The sequence below is a fragment of the Hyalella azteca genome, unplaced genomic scaffold (genome assembly GCF_000764305.2).
Source record: "Hyalella azteca isolate HAZT.00-mixed unplaced genomic scaffold, Hazt_2.0.2 contig14855, whole genome shotgun sequence".
Classification (NCBI taxonomy): domain Eukaryota; kingdom Metazoa; phylum Arthropoda; class Malacostraca; order Amphipoda; family Hyalellidae; genus Hyalella; species Hyalella azteca.
In genome coordinates, this window is record NW_025944726.1 from 13381 (window position 1) to 32825 (window position 19445).

At 38.1% G+C, this 19445-nt stretch overlaps 1 protein-coding gene across 1 annotated transcript in view; it reads left to right on the forward strand.

The window, feature by feature from the left end:
• LOC108664623 overlaps positions 1-17935 on the forward strand; it is a gene marked incomplete at its 5' end in the record, with an annotated part of 30957 nt that extends 13022 nt beyond the window's left edge. The window contains 8 exons of the mRNA XM_018151248.1: positions 4026-4101; positions 5797-5913; positions 6333-6414; positions 7520-7600; positions 8997-9039; positions 10024-10210; positions 10454-10671; positions 17810-17935. Coding sequence (XP_018006737.1) covers positions 4026-4101; positions 5797-5913; positions 6333-6414; positions 7520-7600; positions 8997-9039; positions 10024-10210; positions 10454-10671; positions 17810-17935 — 930 coding nt within the window. The remainder of the gene's footprint in view (positions 1-4025; positions 4102-5796; positions 5914-6332; positions 6415-7519; positions 7601-8996; positions 9040-10023; positions 10211-10453; positions 10672-17809) is intronic.
• Positions 17936-19445: the final 1510 nt, after the last annotated feature.

Sequence of the window (19445 nt, forward strand, 5' to 3'; positions counted from 1 at the left end):
ATTTTCAACGCGGCTTGCAAATACGTTTTTACCTTTAAAGTTGTTGCAATACCAGTATAACTATAATCCTCAATTTCCGCGTTTCTTATTCTACAAGATACTCGGTCGAACAAATACTCACTTCTGTTATTATTTTTTTTATATATCATATTCGGAATTATAATTACTACAATCCTCTTTCGTTCCTTTGATATGAAGACTACTTTGAGATGTTAGTGGAAACTGATCTTGATTCTGATTAATAACCTTGCTGTCGTTAAGTTTGCGAATTTGATGCCGATAATCATGAGTGTCAATTTTTTCAGTTGATTTGAACAGTTCCGCTCCATTGTGTGCTCTCTATTTTAATAATTAATTTATCTAAAAATAATCGTAATGTCTTGATCATAAGAGCAATCTAAATGTTCTTTTTTCGCCTCGACTATTCAAATATAATTATATTTTTATCTGTTAACCGAATTAGGAGATTAAATATAAATTAGTTGGCCAAAATACTGTATATTTTTATGCCATGGGGGATGTTAGGGAAAAATGTATTCAAGTTATTGTATACATTAATAACCATATTGATGTATCCATTTATTTTACAGCAGTGATTACGTTTTAACAGACATTATATTTACTACATTCGTACTGACATGTTCTCCCTCACCTTCCAGGACACAGGCGCCAAAGCCTAAGAGAGTATGCACGTTGTTGTGTTTGTTCAAATAAACTTTTAATTGAGGATATTGAGTAGCTATAGCATATTAAATCGTACATTGGTATTTGCCATAATATCAATCAATTCCTTGAGCATATTTTAATGTAGGGCAACATGGGGCAGCGCGCCCCCCACTTTTTTTAAACTAAATTTTTGATGAAGTTTTAATTGATATGAGGTGGGTCTTTGTTTTGTTTAAAGGTACAACTAATGAGGAATGTATGATGTGAATTGGACGCCTATAGAGTTATTCAATTTTTAATGAAACACTATTTTGTAAAAAGCGTCAAAATGGGCCCATTGCCCCACCCCTGGGGCAATGGGCCCATGGGCTTGGGGCAAGGCGCCCACCTATGGTCCCTTCACCACAATTGCATATTTTTTCGTTTAAAAATGATAAAATAACACTTTACAGTTAAAAATAAGAACAATGTAATAAAAAATATGACATTCATTCATTTATTAACAACTCAAAAAATAATATCATTATCCTGAAAAAATATACTCTTGGCTTAAAAAATCTATCACTGACGTGAAGAAAAATATTTCATTGACATAAAAATGTATATCCTTGACTTGAAAAATATATCCTTGTGATAAAAAATTCGTCCTTGACACGAAAAAATGTATCCTTGACTAGAAAAAATATATATAGTTGATCAGAGAAAAACTTCGTTCCAGTTTCGTCCATAATCCAGATATTATGTGCAGGGAATTCGTACCTAATAGTGATTTCAGCCAACATCATAAAAACTCATCAACTTTTGGCTCATTAGTGTTGACTGAAATCAACTTTTGGCAAGGTCTTAGCAAAACATAAATCCGTAGACTTCATCCCAGTGAAACTGTCGACCGGCGGTAGAGAACACGGACCAATATCTGCCATTCTTAGCGAGAAACCCGCTATGGGCCCGTGACCCGCAGTGGGCTCGCTGCCCCATGTTACCCTACTTGTTTATACACGCCATCTTGTGGCATCCGGTCGGGATTGTCCTTACGTTTATATCGCCCAAAAATTCCTAATAAAATTTATTATTTGTTTCGTCGATATTCGGGTAGAACGATACATGTCCAGTCCCTTCCAATGCCAGTTCATGAAATTCATTTTTATCACATTTCATTGCAGCTGTAAAGTGTGTATAAATGAAGGTCATTTTGTCGGTAATAACTTTGTTTTGTGATTTAATTTTTCAACACAAAATGTTGACGTTTATCATCATGATAGTAAGGGGTCCGTCCACATTTCTGTCATAGACTTTTTCTTCAATTCCGTCACTTTGCTCAGTGCTTGGTCTCCTGAATAAAATTGCCGCCCCTATTCTCCCACACTGAGCAGGTTAGCTTACAGGCAAATGCAATATATGTGTCTCTGCATTTCTTTTGATAAAACTATAGATGTTTGCAATTTTGCTTGGATAATAGAACTAATGACAAATCAATATAATTGCATCGATATTAATTTAGGCTTGTATCTTGAGCAGGTTTAAGGACTGAACCTTGTCCACGAGTTTTTATTTTCACTTTATACCATTATCTGTTAGACTTTCTCGTATTCCTTCTACCTTTAGCCTGTAACGTTTATCATAGTTTATAAATGCGACCTGCCTACTTGACGTTGTTTTGCATATATTTCGAACCCACGTTCCCTGACAATGATTATTTAGTAAATTTCGTTTATGAAGTTCGTGTGAGAATTCCTGTGTATCCAACTTGCAGAAAGTCGAATAATAAATAATATCTTGCAAAATATCACTACCGGTTGAAGGTATTACAATTATTCCTTATATGATCAATGAAAGTTTTGAACCAGATTTTGAAGTACCTGTCCTTTGTCCTATGGTTTGATCCCTCTAAGGAGAGCTTACACTTCTAATTGTAGTAACTTCATGACAATATTTTCCCTTCTATGTCGCTTTATTCAGTAGATTGATGAATTTGTAATGTTTAAGTCCTCATGTTTTTCTTGTCCAACCCGACCTGAAATGAACCTCAGTCTGTGTTATAATTAGCAGGTAATTTCTGACATCTTTTTCTACCCGGTTTTCAGGGTTTGGTTTTGTTTTACTAGTAGCACCCATAACCGAACAGCCCCGCTAAGAGCATCATCACCCATTCATCAATCATTAATTTGAATGTCTACGATTGTATCTCATACCTTAGAATTCTCCACGTCAAATTTTATGCCGTACGTTTTATCGTACGCAGATCCAGGCTTGATTGCACGACTTTAAAATGCCGTGGCTAATGGACCAAAATTTTTAGAGTCTGGATAACCTGGAGCCAATCTTCCTGCATGACTGATTGTTTACAGCTAATTACGAGCATCTTTCTGAGCGAACCTTAATTGTTTAGTTTCTTCAACCATTTTGTTAGGAGGTTCAATTAGAAGCTCATAAACTTATTTAACATCTTCGTAGGAATCTTGTTCAATACATTTTTCTGTTGCATTTTGTTTTTATCTTGTTTCGTTTTTTGTTAATCATATAATTTTAATAAATAAAATAACTCAAATATCTTAATTTTAGCATCTGTTCGTTTTGAACTTGAAGTGTGTTAAAATTATGAGTTCAACTCGATATGAGCTCAACTCGAAATGAGTTCAACTCGATATGAGTTCAACTCGACATGAGTTCAATCATATGAGTTCAACGTGACATGAGTGCAACTCGATGAGTTCAACTCGAAATGAGTTCAACTCGATATGTGTTCAACGCGACATGAGTTCAACTCAATGGGTGGTCCAGTGGTTAAAGTTCAGATCAGAGTACCAAGATTAGCGCAGGAAATTTGAAGCAGTGAGTTGCGAGTTCGAGACCGCAACAAGCTGTGAATGTTTTGCGATGTTAGGAATCGGCGACAGGCCTACGGCCTAATAAACGCTGAAACCGCTATTATTATTATTATATTATTAATGTGTGATGAACTTCTGGAGTCCATGATGGGTTATCATAACCTTTTTACTTAAATTACAATTTCACTTTCTTCATGTGAGAAGTTTTTCAATTTCATAAACATGACCACTGTATTTTGGAACTTCATCTCCTTGAAGACTACTTCTTACTTCGTCACCGTTTAATAATTCAACCTGTAAATTATAGCTTTGGTATCTAATACTTTAGTGATACTAAATAACTCACTTGTGAAATTAGGCAAGAATCCTTCAATAAAGTCTCTTCGTTTCTTACTAATTCTAACGCAATCTCAAATCTTAAATTTTACTGCAATGATTTCGTCTCACGGAATAAATTTGTGTCACATATTTTCCTTTTAAATTCGTATCATATGTTCAGTTGTGGTAATACAAACGTCTCATGACTCGCAGGTACAGAGCTGCACCGCTGACGCCGACCACGCATGCTCTGCTGCTATGGCGACAGCCGTCACGACAGAACCAGCAGGTCAGAGAGATCGCGCACTACATCAATCTTTATCTGTTCTTTCGGGGTGATGTCCTTAAATGTTTTAATATCTTCAGTTCTAAATCATTTCCTGCATAAGTTTTTCCCTCAGACATTAAAATGCTTTAGATAGACCGACAAACGCGATATCAGATCGGACTGGCGAAGGCTATATAGTCAGTCGCTGATGCCTTTTATAATGTCTAAGTTTATTGCAGTTTTTTATTTGTGGAAAAATTCTCGATAATACTTACGATATAATAATATGATTAGAAAGATTAGAACATCAAATAAATTAATAAAAGATCAACAAGCTATAAAAGTTTTGATTTTAATGTTGATTTAGATTATCGCTCTCAGATTAATCGGGTGTAGTCTGGGTTTATTAACGGTTAGCGTGGTTTGCAGGGTTACACAGATAACTTATGAGTACATAACTGGCAACATGCCATGGCTAATTTTGCATTTTCCTTACGGGAATAAAATTCAGCCATGGAACTTCTTTACTATATTATTTGGAAATTGTTTGGTAATTCCGTATTACCAAAAAATAAAGAAGTACCATTTCAATTTCAGAGCACAACTTTGATGGTGAATAGCAATTCGTTCCATTCCAAATTCCTTTTTCACTATTGCAGTATCCTGCACCGCAGAGGAGCTGCAGTGCGGCGCCCTTTGCCTCCCACTCTCCGCGCGGTGCAATGCCGATCCTGCTATAATTCTACGATATAATTCTTCCCTTATATAATTTCCACTTCTCAGTGGAAACCAGTCATTTTCATCAAACCAGTTTCGTGACCTTTTATTATCATCCGGTCCACAGGAAGCTGTGCATCAAACCAGTTTCATTGCGACGACGTCATATTAATTAATAATATCTTAATATCTGACATATTAATTAATATTAAAATTTAATTAATTATTATTAAATTAATTAATAATTAATATCTGACATATCTAATAATATCTGACATATTAACTAAAAAATATCTGAATTATAAATAGCATAATTGACAAGCTTGAGCTATTCAGGATTTTGTGAAAAGAATGTAACAACTACATATTATGAAGAGTTAATGTATTCAATCCCAAAATGATAGCAAAAGATAGCAGCTTAGAATAACGATACTTCGTAACGACAATAATCGTTTTAACAATAGTTCGAGAACGAAATTGACATAAGAACAAATCTGATTATGTAATCACGAAAACTTCACGACAAAAGAACCCAATCTCTGCCGCGTTTTCGTCGCTGGGTCACCTCAGCCTGCACCGCTGACCGGGATACCGGCGAACATTGCGGGTCAGGCCTAACTGCAGAGGCCGACTCTCCGCTCGTCTCTGCTCCCATCCAAGGAATTGAAGGCTGAAGTGTAGTTCCGTTTTATATCCTTTTTGTATCCCTCCCTGTTATCGGTATAATGAGAAGGGGCCCTTCCACAGGTATATTTTCTCGGCACCAACCAACAACAACATCGAAATAACATTCCCTTATGTTAGTCATCGGTCATCGATCCTGTAGAGACTATCATTCATGCCATCTTTAATGATAATTCTGAAGTTCAAATAATATTATCCTAGTGTCTTCGCAACTGATAACATTGCTCCCGATACCGCAGGAAGCCTTGTTAGAATAAGCGGTGCCTAAGAGGCTCAGCAAAATTCCTAATTAGCATGGATCATTTCCTGCTGTAGGGAGGCTGCAGTCCCGCTGTGACGCCCCCTTGTGCCGGTGCTCCGTGCCCGGCATGGAACACGTGTGTTTACCATGTCACGAGCTGCACAACGTCACGGACACGTGCCATAAATTGAGTGAGTGNAAACTTCAGAGAATAACAGAAGTAAGAATTTATTTGACATATGAAACAACCAGGAAAAGTTTTATCTTGTCGTATATTTTCCAGGGTTCTATGTGTGTTCTTTCCTAATATTTACTTTTAAATCTACTTTTAAATTTCCTTCTTGAAATCCTAATAAAAGCCCTAAAAACTTGACTTACCTGACGTTATCATAGCATTTTCGTACTTAATTTTTAGTTTATAACACTTATAGTATGTTTAAAGATATAATCTTTTCTGACATCATATATCAGACTTACGGGAGCTGTTATATTACAGTAGCTGGTGGTTGCGAAGATAATTATATCCATCCTAAAAATCAATTAAGATTTCCCATGACATATTCCAACTTATAAATTAAATAATTAACTTCTGCAAATTTGCCCACGTCAGAATCCGGGAAACCTCTTTGTTCCGCGAGAAAGGCGCGAGGTGTGGACATCAGTGTGACAACCTGCAGTCAGGGTCTGCAGCCGTAAGTTACCTTTACACTGTTCATAAGTTGGCCTAACATAATCTCTACCTACAATACCGTAGCTTCAAAAAATTCTTGTCTATCACCTTAGCAGGTCGTAAGCCTTGAAAGACAGACTACGTTTCCATCACTTAATTTTTACTGGTACAAGCGTTCGATCTGTACTCTGTCTGATTGTTCGCAGTGCCCTAGCACCGCGACCAATCTTCATAGCTCTCCTGAATTGTTGCATGAAACCTGCCGGGCACCACCATACCTCATATCAAATAGGCATTCCGCACCAGATTGCCGGTATGCTCATACTTAGGATACCGGAAAAGAATTAATTTCGGGCGAACAGCTAATGCCCCGAATGGATGATGGATTTTTTTATTATACTCTGCGTTCCAAGCCTAGAATCTGGCAGTAAATGCTGGTAAGGTATTTTAACGGAATGATTGTTTTTTCTAAGAAATTAGTCTTTTTCTGGTATTTTAGGTATGAGCACGCCATCCAGCTAGTACGGAAGGCTTATTTGATAAGTGGTATGAAGATCCCAGGCAGGTTTCATTCAACTATGAAGATTGGACGCAGTGCGAGGGCACGAGGAAAGTTGGGCACAGATCGAGCTCTGGTCCGAGTACAAATTAAGTGATGCTTCGATATAGCGTTTACTGGTGGACAGACATAGGTACCTGGACTATTCGCTTCCGCAATTTGTCAGTATATCTTTACATGTATAAAATAGAATGTTGTAGTTGGCCACGGACAACCTCATTCGGAAATGGATTTGTGGACTTAATGGATTCTAGACGCTCCATCCAGAGCTAATGGACGTTCAAAATTATTGGTGCAAGGCTGCTCTCAACATCCCGGCTGATTTCTCAAAGCTGGTCAGCATTTTTATACCGATCTTTGCTATAATGATAAACGCATTACATTGCATATACATGTAAAGCAGCAATTTATACATGTATGAATGTATTATGCATGGCCTGTATTCTCAAACGAGTCATTTCATCGCCAAAACACCGACAATAATCTAACGTATCTTTAGCTAAGTCAGGAGATCAAGTCAGGAGCGGCTTGTTATCTATCAGGTAACGCTTTCCTCCCTTCCCCCCAGGACTTGCATCCGAAAGATGAAGGTGCCTGTGCTGACGGTGGTCCGTGCTGAGTGCTGGGGCAGTGCAACCCTAGCTCTCAGGTGAGGCTTTTCGAAGTTAGGACGTTTTCAGAGTAAATGAGACTATGATTGAATCTCTTCGTCAGGCATTTGCCTTCTGGTGTCATTGATATAATGATTTTTTTTTGAACCGAACCATACTCGTATGAACAAAATAGAATATAAATAAATATTTTAATAAATTGATCCGCCATGTAAAAATTAGTACATTAGGCCCAAGACCAGAGTAAGTGCACTAGTTGGGCCTCTAAAGAATAAGAATGCGCTAGACAGAATGCAATAGGGCATGTGCGAATTGTTGGAGCGCAGTCTGGAGTAGTGTTTAGGGGCTCCCGATTCTAATAAGACAAAGAGAATGGAAGTCGAGTCCCTCCAGAGCATTTGGGAATTATGCATCATATTTAACACCGAAACCTTCTAGAGTCCCATGAGTTCTGCTGAATAAGGTTGTATGCATCGGAAGTTACCTGGGGATCGCAGATCATCGTTACTGCAAGTTACCTAAAGTCACTGTTTCTGCATTCTCATCGCCGTGTCATGATATCGCTGCAGGGTGAGGCTTTGCACGAAAGGGCATCTCAGTCGTCACTTTACGGAGTATTATGTCTGTAATCTATCGTTTAGATGTGTGCATGGCGAGTGCTTCGAGGAATGAGGCTAAAGCAGTGTGTCCTTCTATGTTGCCAAAAAATGTATTGTCTAGGTTTGTGAGTGTGGTGAATGGTGAAGTGTTCTTACAATCTGGTGTTTAGTATTTTGTTTTTGGCCTGCTGTGAACGTTTAATTAACAATAAATTGGTTCGCAATTTTGCACTTGATGTCGTGCTAAGTTTCGGGCGGAAGGTGTCAGTGCATCTGGGGAAATATTCAGCGGAAATGAAGTGATTGAATATGTATAGTAGTTAGTGTGCCTAAATGTGAATTGTTCCGTCTTTCATGGGGTCGTTGTCAAATGTTTGTCAAGGCATCCGAAAGTATGCCTTTCATGCATACACTTTCGTATTGCGCACATTTCGCAACGAAAGTGTCAAGGTAGCGTTGTTTATTATAAGGGTGGTTTGTTATTCACTTTTTCCCTTCTCAGGTAGTCGAGTACTTTTGAAGAGTCTACGGCCTTTCATCGAGAGCTTCAGTCCGTATTCCTACTTTCCCAGTTCGCCTGTATACCTAATGCTGTGAAGCTAGAGATGCTTGAATAGGTCTCTAATCCACCAGAAAATTGTAATGGCCATTGGCCCTTGTTCAGTGATAAATATTTCGGTTGATGACTGACTATGGTTATTTTTAATAATGTTAATTAATGTCGCTAATGATGACAGTATTACTTTCCATCTCAAGCGTCACTAAAACAGAATGTTGAAACACAGGCCCAGGTAATATTCATTAACTCACTATTAAATTAAGCACAATTGAACAGTTTCAGGCATGCAAGGTTTGTGACGGAGATGACACTTGAGCAAGTATTGTCGGAGTTTCAAAGACTTTCGTCGGAAGTATCGTCGGAGCTCGCGTTCGTTATGTGTTGCTGGTGACTAGGGAGGTGGTTTTCATGGTTGATGATATGGTTTGATGACGATGATGATGTATGGTGACGTGATGAGTAAGATGGAAGTCGAGGTATTGATGAGGGTTACTGCCCCTCTCTTTGTAGAAAAGTCCCGTAGGGAAAAGGCATAGTAATAGAAGGAGCGGAGGGAGCGAAAACACGAGTATATTGTATTACACTCAAATGTAACATAAATGGTAGGAACAGGGGCACTTTGAGAGCACAGCAACCAATTCGTAGTGACGCGCACTTGTGATTGTTTGGCTTTCAATCCAGAAGACTTGGATAATGCAGCACAGAGAAGAGTTGAGCCACCGTCAATTGCCGCGGGGGGCCAACCCCCCTACTCAGCCTCAATTCTGATACGGACCCATTAATACTGACTCGTTGTCGCCTCCCTACTAGAAAATCTCTGATCCATTTGAGTACATTACTCTCAATCCCCAAAGACTTCAATTTACGCAACAGCCGCTCATGTGGGACACTGTCATTAGGCTTGGGCGAAAGGCAGGAGTATGTCGCCATCATTTGAGATGGTAATGACCGTCTTGCACGTTGGTCCCGAGAACACTGATAACTGAAACATAGAAAACAAATAACTGAAACAAATAACTGAAAATAACTGAAACATCGAAAACAATTTCCAACATCTTCATATAACTTTATTCAAGCAAGTTCAAAATCACACATCAAATTCGAAAAAATTCTCATATTAGGAAGAGAAGCTATCACTCTTATCTCACTAATGATGCAGCCACAGTTCCTAATGATGCCCCGACACCCACGTACACGTGGCCGTAAAAGTTACGTACGAATGCGGGGGTGGGGGTATAGAGCTGCTCCAGGAACGACCTCATGCATACCGCAAGTTTCACAATTTTATGCCTGCTTTCCTCAGATGACGGGAAGAGCCGGTTGTGCCTCCAATGATGTCGAAAATGTTCAACGTTTCCGTAATCTGAGCACTGCTGAATTGCAACTGACGCAGCTGCAGGCGTACACTGAGTACGAGGTTTGCGTGTACGCATACAACGAGGGAGGAGACAGCAAGCAGTGTGAAGTGTTCAAGACTCTGCCGGACGAAGGTGAGCGAGACTGCCTCTTTTTACTGCTATAATTGAGAATCCATATCCATTACCTCTTAATTCCTCACTAGCTGTCACAAATGAAGATGACGCCGTTATCATTCACTGCATAGAACTCTATTAGATATATTACCTTCTCAACTCTGGAAGTATTGTTTTCAAGCAAAGCAAATAGTAAGAGTGCGCTAAAAATTTTGAATTAGAAGACCTCTTCTAATTCAAACATTCCGTGGTTATCATTAGCTCCTGGGCCTGTGGAGGAGTTGACCTCTTCCACGACGTCCACTTCCATCAGCCTGCGTTGGAGGAAACCTTGTCCTCCCATGGCTGCGGTCAGCGGCTACCGCGTCACGGGGGCTACAGTCTTTCGCTACGTCCAAGAGTCGGAGTGCAGCGACAGTGCAGCCCACTTCTGCCACACAATCCAGGGACTACAACCTGAACGCACGTACAACATTGAGGTCAGCCCTAGTGTAGGGAACTATATACTAGGAATACCAGTATGTTCATATAACTTTACTGCACAGGTATAAGTTGTATCGGAATTACGCATACAAGCATGCTTACTCACATCATCCTGTCGGATTGACCGAAATACAGTTGCACTCCCAATTCATGGACTTTACCCGGCAAACCAGCATCAAGTAACCAGAAGATCCTTTACTTCGCGAGGATAGAAACTTGTGGCGTCATTCAAACTAGACTTCTGTTTGAAAATATACAGAGGTTCTAAAATTTGTAGGTCAAAAAACGCCGGTTGTGGAAGCAAAAACTTTAAATTCCCCATCGGATACTGGAACGTTGCACCGTTCGTATTGAATGTGTTGTCCAAGTGCGTTTCCTGTTCTACAATCATCCCTTTATTCTCTGCCTGCCTACCATAAAAATTGCGTGATATACTGACGTACTCTGATGCACACTGCGCACAACTGTTTTAATAAACTAGAAACGATCGCATAACAACAGCAATAGAATCTGTATTCTTAAATAACGAGCTGAATTCAGAATTTTGCGCAAACTATGCACGTAAATTAATGTTTGGAAGGAATTTAGCAAATAAAACTTTGAATACCTTCATTATTGTCTCAGATTTGCTGCTACAGTATGAAAATGAACAACCCACAACGGTCATGTTGTCACACTAATCTTTCTTAAAATTAAGTTTCTTGAGATGAGTATACACCACGGGTGACGGAAACCCATTTGGCGAAAGGCAGTGCGCAAAAATTGAAATTTATTTTTTCCAACAGATATCTAATATGAAAATAGGTTGTAAAAACGAATAATGTATGTATGCAACAGGACAATTTGCCTGATATGCATGATCTTGCATCATTTGATGAACTACTACATACATATTATTATCAGAATTAATTTGCAACTTTATCTCAGGATACCTATCATTATTCGGTTGAAAAAATGCATTTTTTATATTCAGTGCTCAGATAGTGCATTTGAAAGTTTTAAATTATCTCTAGCAGTTGAGGTGTAATAATGATATAACGTGGTCTTTGAGTTTCTCATCCTGGTTCCAAAGTAAAATGTTTATTCTAATTCAACGTCCAACAATTGTCCATTCTAATTGTCGATTGAAATATGCAATTGTTACTCGAATTTTATCGTGTTTACGGCGATACAATTTAATCTTATCTTCATCGCAATGTTTGTTAGCTGGCATTCTCCAGATTTGTCGTTTGAAATAAATTTCGACATCGAAAACTTTTTCTTGATTATTTGTACTCACTAGCCTCGGACGGGGCATTAGCGTCGTCACCTCTTCTCAAGGTTAAGTCGTACTTGACTCCATAAATTAATTTGATTCGATTTTCACTTAATATGAAAAAATGTTTGGGTGGAATTGTGGCACTGATTTTACCATCAGCGGCTTCTAAATAATCGCTACTCCCGGTGATTCAGCCATTAAATTTTTGGTTTTTCCTAGCACCTATCGAGACTCCAGAAGAACATCATATTTTCTCTGCATGTTTGCCGATACGTTGTCAATCTTTTGCAGTTGTTGCAATACCAGTATACCTATAGCCCTAAACTTCATGTTTCTTATTCTATAAGATACTCGGTCGATTAAATACATCAGTCTGTTATTATTTATATTTTATCATTTTTGGAATTATAATTACTGCCATCCTCTTTCGATACTTCGATATTAACACTACTTTAAGACGGTAGTCAATACTGATCTTGTTTCTGATTGATAATCTTGCTGTCACCAAGATCACGATCTAAATCAGTTTTAATTTGAGGCCCATAATCATACGGTTCAATTTTTTCAGTTGATTCATCAATTTGAACAGTTCCGTTACATTCTCTGCTCACTATTTTAATAAGTTATCTAAAATAAATCTACACTTCTTGATCCCAAGTGCAATATAACTGTTATATCTTCACCTCGGCTAATGAAAATAATTATATTTTGTTCTGCTAACCAAATTAAGAGTTCAAGTATAAATTAGTTGGCCAAAATACTGTATATTTTAATACCATGGGGGATGTTAGGGAAAATGTATTCAAGTTATTATATACATAAATCATCATTACGATGTGTACATTTATTATACAGCACTGATAACGTTTTAACAGACGTTATATTTACTACATTCGTACTTACATGTTCTCCTCACCTTCCAAGATCTCGGCGCCAAAGCCTAACAGCGTATGTACGTTGCTGTTGTGTTTGTTCAAATAAACTTTTAGTTTAGGATAGTGACTAGCTATCCTAAATGTTAAGCATTTGAGTTCAACTTGAATCGTAATTGCCTTAATATCAATAAATTCCATGAGTATTTTTTTAATATACTTATTTATACACTCCATCTCGCGGCAAGCGGTCGGGATTCTTATAACATTTGTTGTATCACCCATAACTTTCCAATGAAATTTATGATTTATTTTATCGATATTCGAGGTAAAATTATACATATCCAGCCCCTCCAATGCCAGTTCATGAAATTCATTTTTATAAAATTTTATTGCAGTTTTAATTAAAGTGTGTATAATGATACTAATTCTGCCGGTAATTACTTTGCTCTATGATTCCATTTTCAACATAAATTGTTGACGTTTACCATCATAATCATTTGATTAATTTCCTTTATTAAGTTCACGTAAGAATACTTGTAATGCATCAGAGACGTTTCATTACAAACATCGCCTTTTGCATTACCCAATCCTACCCCTACATTCTACCTCATTTACCATGCATTATCAAACATTCTTCTCTAATCTGGGTAACAAACATACACCTCATACATCGGTGCAAAATATTCTGTCACATAACCCAGTGTCAAGCGTTCTTTAATCTAACACCAGTACCATGCATTCTCTAACATTCACCAATACCAAGCATTCTACCACATATACACCAATACCAAACATTCATCTTGCAATTATCAGTCCTAAATATTCTCCCAAAACATTCACTAACAACAGTCTAGTTGATCTACAAGGGTCAGTTTTAATGCATGAACTTGATTTGTATAAGCCATTTCAACATGATGCGTTCAAATGTGGTAGATAATTCCTGTATTTCCAGGGATGGAATGACTAATAATATTATCATTATGAATCTTTTGCGGTAATGAAATTCGAGGCAAGACTCGCTTGCATTTATTTCCGCCCGCATGCGGGCATAACGACCAGGATATAATTTGATACCGACTTGTCATCTCAAGATACGTCACTAGTAAGTTCCGTTTGCACGGGCCTATAAAATTCTGCCTACAGTGCCTGTCAAAAAGAATAGAACAATTTTTACCGTCGAAATTGCAGTTGCCCTCCAAACATTGCCATGCTCATAAGCAATATCAGAAATTTGTCTTTTAATAATTGTAATTCTTCTAAAATAATCAAATTCATAACGACACTTTGATTCCACTCTGGTAGCAAACCTGATTTTACAACGAAAAAAAAAAACACATTCACGGGAAGCAATCAAAGCAGTTACTAACGAATACACTCGGCATCCTTGTTTAAACGCATAAATTCGCTTCCAGCGGCTCGGTGCGGAAGACTGCACGGTGCACCTAACTAAGCTTCTACTTAGTCGACTGTTGTCAATGCTCAATTTTCGGTTCCACAATTCGATCCAGCTATCCTTGAAACATCCGTCGAATGCCGCCAAGCCAGTGTCAAGTTTTCCAACGAGCTTACTTTATGAAGATTTGCACACTGCACAGAAATCCAAAAAATTGCATTTCTAACAATGTTCAGAACTGACGTATTCAACCTTTAAATCAGGGGCCGTATTATCAAAACTTCGTAACTTTTTGTACTTCCGACAAAAAAGTTACGTGTTACGTAAGTACACCCTAATTTTGGCATTATCAAAACATTCGTACGTAAGACTTAGCTAAAAGCGCACTATCAAAACCATCTGGCCAACTGACCAATCAGAGGCTTTGGATTTGTTTACATTCTGTGAGCTTCGATGGCGGGAATCGATGCCTTCGATGGTATCGACTATCGAATGCTGTCTGTTGGTATTGCTCCTTGTTGGCGCAGAAAAAGCCGTTCTAAAATAGTTGTGAACTCTTTTTAATAAACAGCGTGAGTTGAAGAAGAAATCTGTGTACGGATCTAAAAATTATGGTTGGCAGAGATATAAAGTACCGACTAGAAGGAATGAATGATGAGAGTTGGGCGTGAAAGCTTTGCTTTCGCGCTTGTAAAATATAACGTAATATGCATTTGCTTGTAAAATATAACGTAGAAGGAAAACAAAATCAGTTTCAGGCATTAACTTAATTGAATTTTTCCAATAGCACTGTTTAGCACGATAACATAAGTTGATCGTGCAAATGTTGCGCGATCAAGTAGTGGAGATATCACAAGTAGAGCCATCATTCTATGCGTGTATAATCCGCGCTGTCGGATTATTGACAAAATTCTATCACAAGTCAAGGTGTTGCTACTTGCTAGTAAATCAATAGTTTCCTATCGCTTCAGCAGACACTGTAAACTTGTGCAGAACTCCACTTACGACATCTCCTAGCAGGCGTACAGTTACGTTACGTATCTTCCCGCGCAAATGTTTTGATAATACCACCTCTAGAGTTACGTCATCAAGTCAGCACTTACGCCACTCGTAAGTCGATTTTGCGTACTTACGAAGTTTTGATAATACGGCCCCTGGTGATTAATTTCGAGCCACATACTTCACTTTTCATGGCAAGATTGCACGATTGAAACGAGGAGCGTGTGTCGTGCGACACCTAATCAACACAAGAAACACTTACGCACTGCCGCCAGCGACTGCAGCGTCTGCGCCCTCCAACTGCTTTACCTTCATATCAGGGTAAAATTTAAACATTAAACACGTATTGCAACAAATTTTGCGCTGCGAATACTGTAACAAAAATTCAAAAATACGAATCGAAAAAATTGACAAAGTTTTGTTATCGATATCGTTTGGACCAATGAATAGAATTTGTTTTAATTTGTTCAAAAAGTAGTGAAGTGCCTGGGTACTTTGCCCATTACACTCAGCACAATATTATGTTGACCTGAAAATATTCATATTGTAGACTTTCCTTGTATAACCGAAGGAACATTGTCCTGTTAGCAGGCAATGCACCGGTATCACAATATCAAGCAGTGCAATCGAGGAATCATATTGATCTGAACCAATCATAAACTTGTAGGCCCTGAAGGCAAAACCGGACGTCCATATTTTCCTGGTTCTGCTAATTAACAGCTTGCATATCAGTTGCTTCTGTTATAAGGAAGTGCAATTACCTCATAGAGCTACAGGCATTGATTTTTTTCTGTTACGTACTCTTTATCAAGTGTGTTTCTCCCCTTCCACCCAATAATCATGTTTCCATGCTCGAAGCAGCCTCTGGTTTATAAATGTAGGATAGTAAAAAATAATGACATCTTTTTGTCTAAAAAATTTGTCGTATACGTAATGAAATTAGTATTTAATTATCATGTAAGCTATGTAAGCTAAAAAATTTGTTGATTCAATTCTCATCTTGATCCATCGTATGATTTAACAAACGTACGTGTGCACGCCATTCCATGAGCGGAAGATGGCAATGGTTTGCCCTAATACCAGATTCTGACCAGCCTAATTACGCAGATTCGCCCATCGCGCAATCGATTCTTGCAAAAGGATCCTAAATACTTGATTGTGCTCAAAACTTGATTTGTGCTCAACTTGATGTTTTTCCAACTTTATATGTATTCAACTTGATGTGTGTTCAACTCGATCTGAGTTTAAATCGATATGAGTTTAACTCGATATGAGTTCAACTCGATACGAGTTCAACTCGATATGAGTTCAACTCGATATGAGTTCAACTCGATACTGAGTTTAAATCGATATGAGTTTAACTCGATATGAGTTCAACTCGATACGAGTTCAACTCGATATGAGTTCAACTCGATATGAGTTCAACTCGATACGAGTTCAACTCGATACGAGTTCAACTCGATATGGGATCAACTTACGGAATCCATGATGGATTATCATAACCTTTTTACTTGAATTACAATTTCACTTTCTTCATATAAGAAGTTTTTCAATTTCATAAACATGACTGATGTATTATGGAAATTCTTCTTCTTGAAAACTACTCGTTATATCGTAAACATTCAAAAATTCACCTTGTAAATTTTTTCTTTATTATCTAATAGTTTAGAGATGCTAAATAACTCATGTGTGAAATTTAACAGGAATTCTTTATTGAAGTCTTTCCGCTTCTTCCTAATTCTGATTTAATCTTAAATCTTATTTTTTTCTGCAACGATTTTTCTCTCATGGAATAAATCCGTATTTTATGTTTTATTTTCTTTTCCGATAAAGTTTCGCGAGAAGCCAATTTTATTGATCTGTTATTGTCAGGTGGTCGTTTTCAATGACCACCTGATGGATTTGTAACTGAGAGTCAAGATACTTTGTTGTTCCAAGTAGGACTGAGGCAGGACAAGAGAAACGCATGGTAACTCTAGTTCTATTATACAAAATATAGATCGACGGACATTATAACCATTATTGTATTTACTTACCAAATCATACCACTTTCTTCACTTTGCGTATGTGAAATATTTCCAGCACTCAAGACAGATATATTGATTCGTACTGAATAAGTTTTTGAGATTTGTTACCGAGTTTTCCGATTGACCACTAGCAAATTACGAGAAACTCAAATTAGAATGCTCAGATATCACATTTTTGCGGGATACTTTTTTCTTTCCACAATACATACAGGCAGGTTTTCAGAGTAAGGGCCTTTTTAAATTAGGCTGCCGCAGCACTACAGCCGCCATTCAGCGCCTGTGCGCCGCGTAGCTACATTTGTTCGGCAGCCACAAACGCCATTACGGAACCGATCGAGTCTACATATTTTTGCGTGATTTTAAAATGTCTCCAGTTACTTGTTCGGTCAATTGGGCTGGCAGATTGGAGCAAGTGTGCTGGTATGCGCAATTCCTATGCTACTTGAATGTTGGTAATCTCCCGACATTAATTACTTAATTGAGTTATCGCCAGCGCATTTATTAATGCATGAAAATAGCATAGACTTTATGTCGAAATTATTCCGCTCAGTTATGGTAATACAAACGCTTCATAACTCGCAGGTACAAAGCTGCACCGCTGACGACTACCACGCATGTTCTGCTGCTATGGCGACAGCCGTCACGACAGAACCAGCAGGTAAGAGAGATCGCTCACTAAACCAATCTTTATCTCTTCTTTTGGGGTGATCTCCCTAATTTTTTTAACACCTTTAGTCCCAAATAATTTCCTACATTATTTTTGCCCTCAGGCAAAATTGCATAAGGGGAGCGTCTGGGTCCAAAATCGACAATTTTGGCCCTTCCGGTTTTTAGTCTCATCTTGAAGCTGACATTCTGACTTATCCAATGACACCAAAACCCTCTCTGTACGTTGAATCATGCGTTCACGAAAGATCGCGAAAGGACAAGGGATGGTGGAGTTCTTTAAGAGCGTCAGCCAAAATTTTATCTCGGCTATTGACAGACGGATCACTTTGAAATTTGGTATATATATGTAAAACCGAAATCTAATATTTTTTTCATGTAAATTTTTTTAAATAATTAAAGAAAGCGCGAAATTCTTAGAAAATGCCAAGAGAGGGGGTACTGTAGAAATCTATCTCCTCGTAGGATTTTCAAGCTACAACATCGAGACGCATATCATTAGATGCGCGAGGACAATATCTATCGATTCGTTGTAGCTTTTTTCGAAATCCCAATTTTTCCTTTACTTCACGGTAAAGGAGCCCAATCTCAAGGCCAACTCTCCACTCGTCTCTTCTCCCATCCATAAACGAGTGAAAATAACACAAGTGATAATTTATGTACCAAATGAAATAGGCACAATATTTTATCTTGTCTATATTTCCAGTGTCCAATGTGTTTTCCGTCCTAATATCTATGTATTTTTAAATCCTAATTTACGTAAATTACCGTCTTGAAATCCTCTTAAAAGTTCTAAACGCTTAACTTACCTGACGTTATCATTGCATTTTAGTACCATTATTTTTACCTTTTAACACTTTTTACTATGTTTCAAGATATAATAATGTCTGATGTAATATATCAGACTTACGGGAACTGGCTTATTACAGTAGCTGATGGTTGCGAAGATTATTATGTCCATCCTAAAAATCAATTTAGATTTTCCATGACATATTCTAACTTATAAATTGAATCATTAACTTCTGCATATTTGCCCGCGTCAGAATCCGGGAAGCCTCTTTGCTCCGTGAGAAAGGCGCGAGGTGTGGACATCGATGTACTAACCTGCGGCGGTCAGGATCTGCAGCTGTGAGTTACCGTTGCCCTGTTCAGGAGATGGCCTAGCATAGTCCCTTCCTATAATAACGTAGCTTCCAACAATTCTGGTCTATCACGTTAGCAAGTCGAAAGCCTTAAAAGACAGACCTCATTAGCATCACTTAATTTATACTCGTACTAGCGCTCGATCTGTACCCAACTTACCTCGTACCCTAGCACTCACTGAGAGAAATGGGTGGGTCTGGATGACCCACTTAGGTGATTCATGGCCCGTCCCAAATCTGATCTACTTCCTAGACTCACTTTGGGCCTTTGTGGGTCATATTGACCCACTTCTGGACCGAAACTATTTGCCATGACTCACTTCTGCTCGCTCTCCTACTGCACTCGGACCGAATTTTCGTGCACCATAAGCACTACCTATCAAAGTGGAATAAAGGTGGAAGAATTAAAC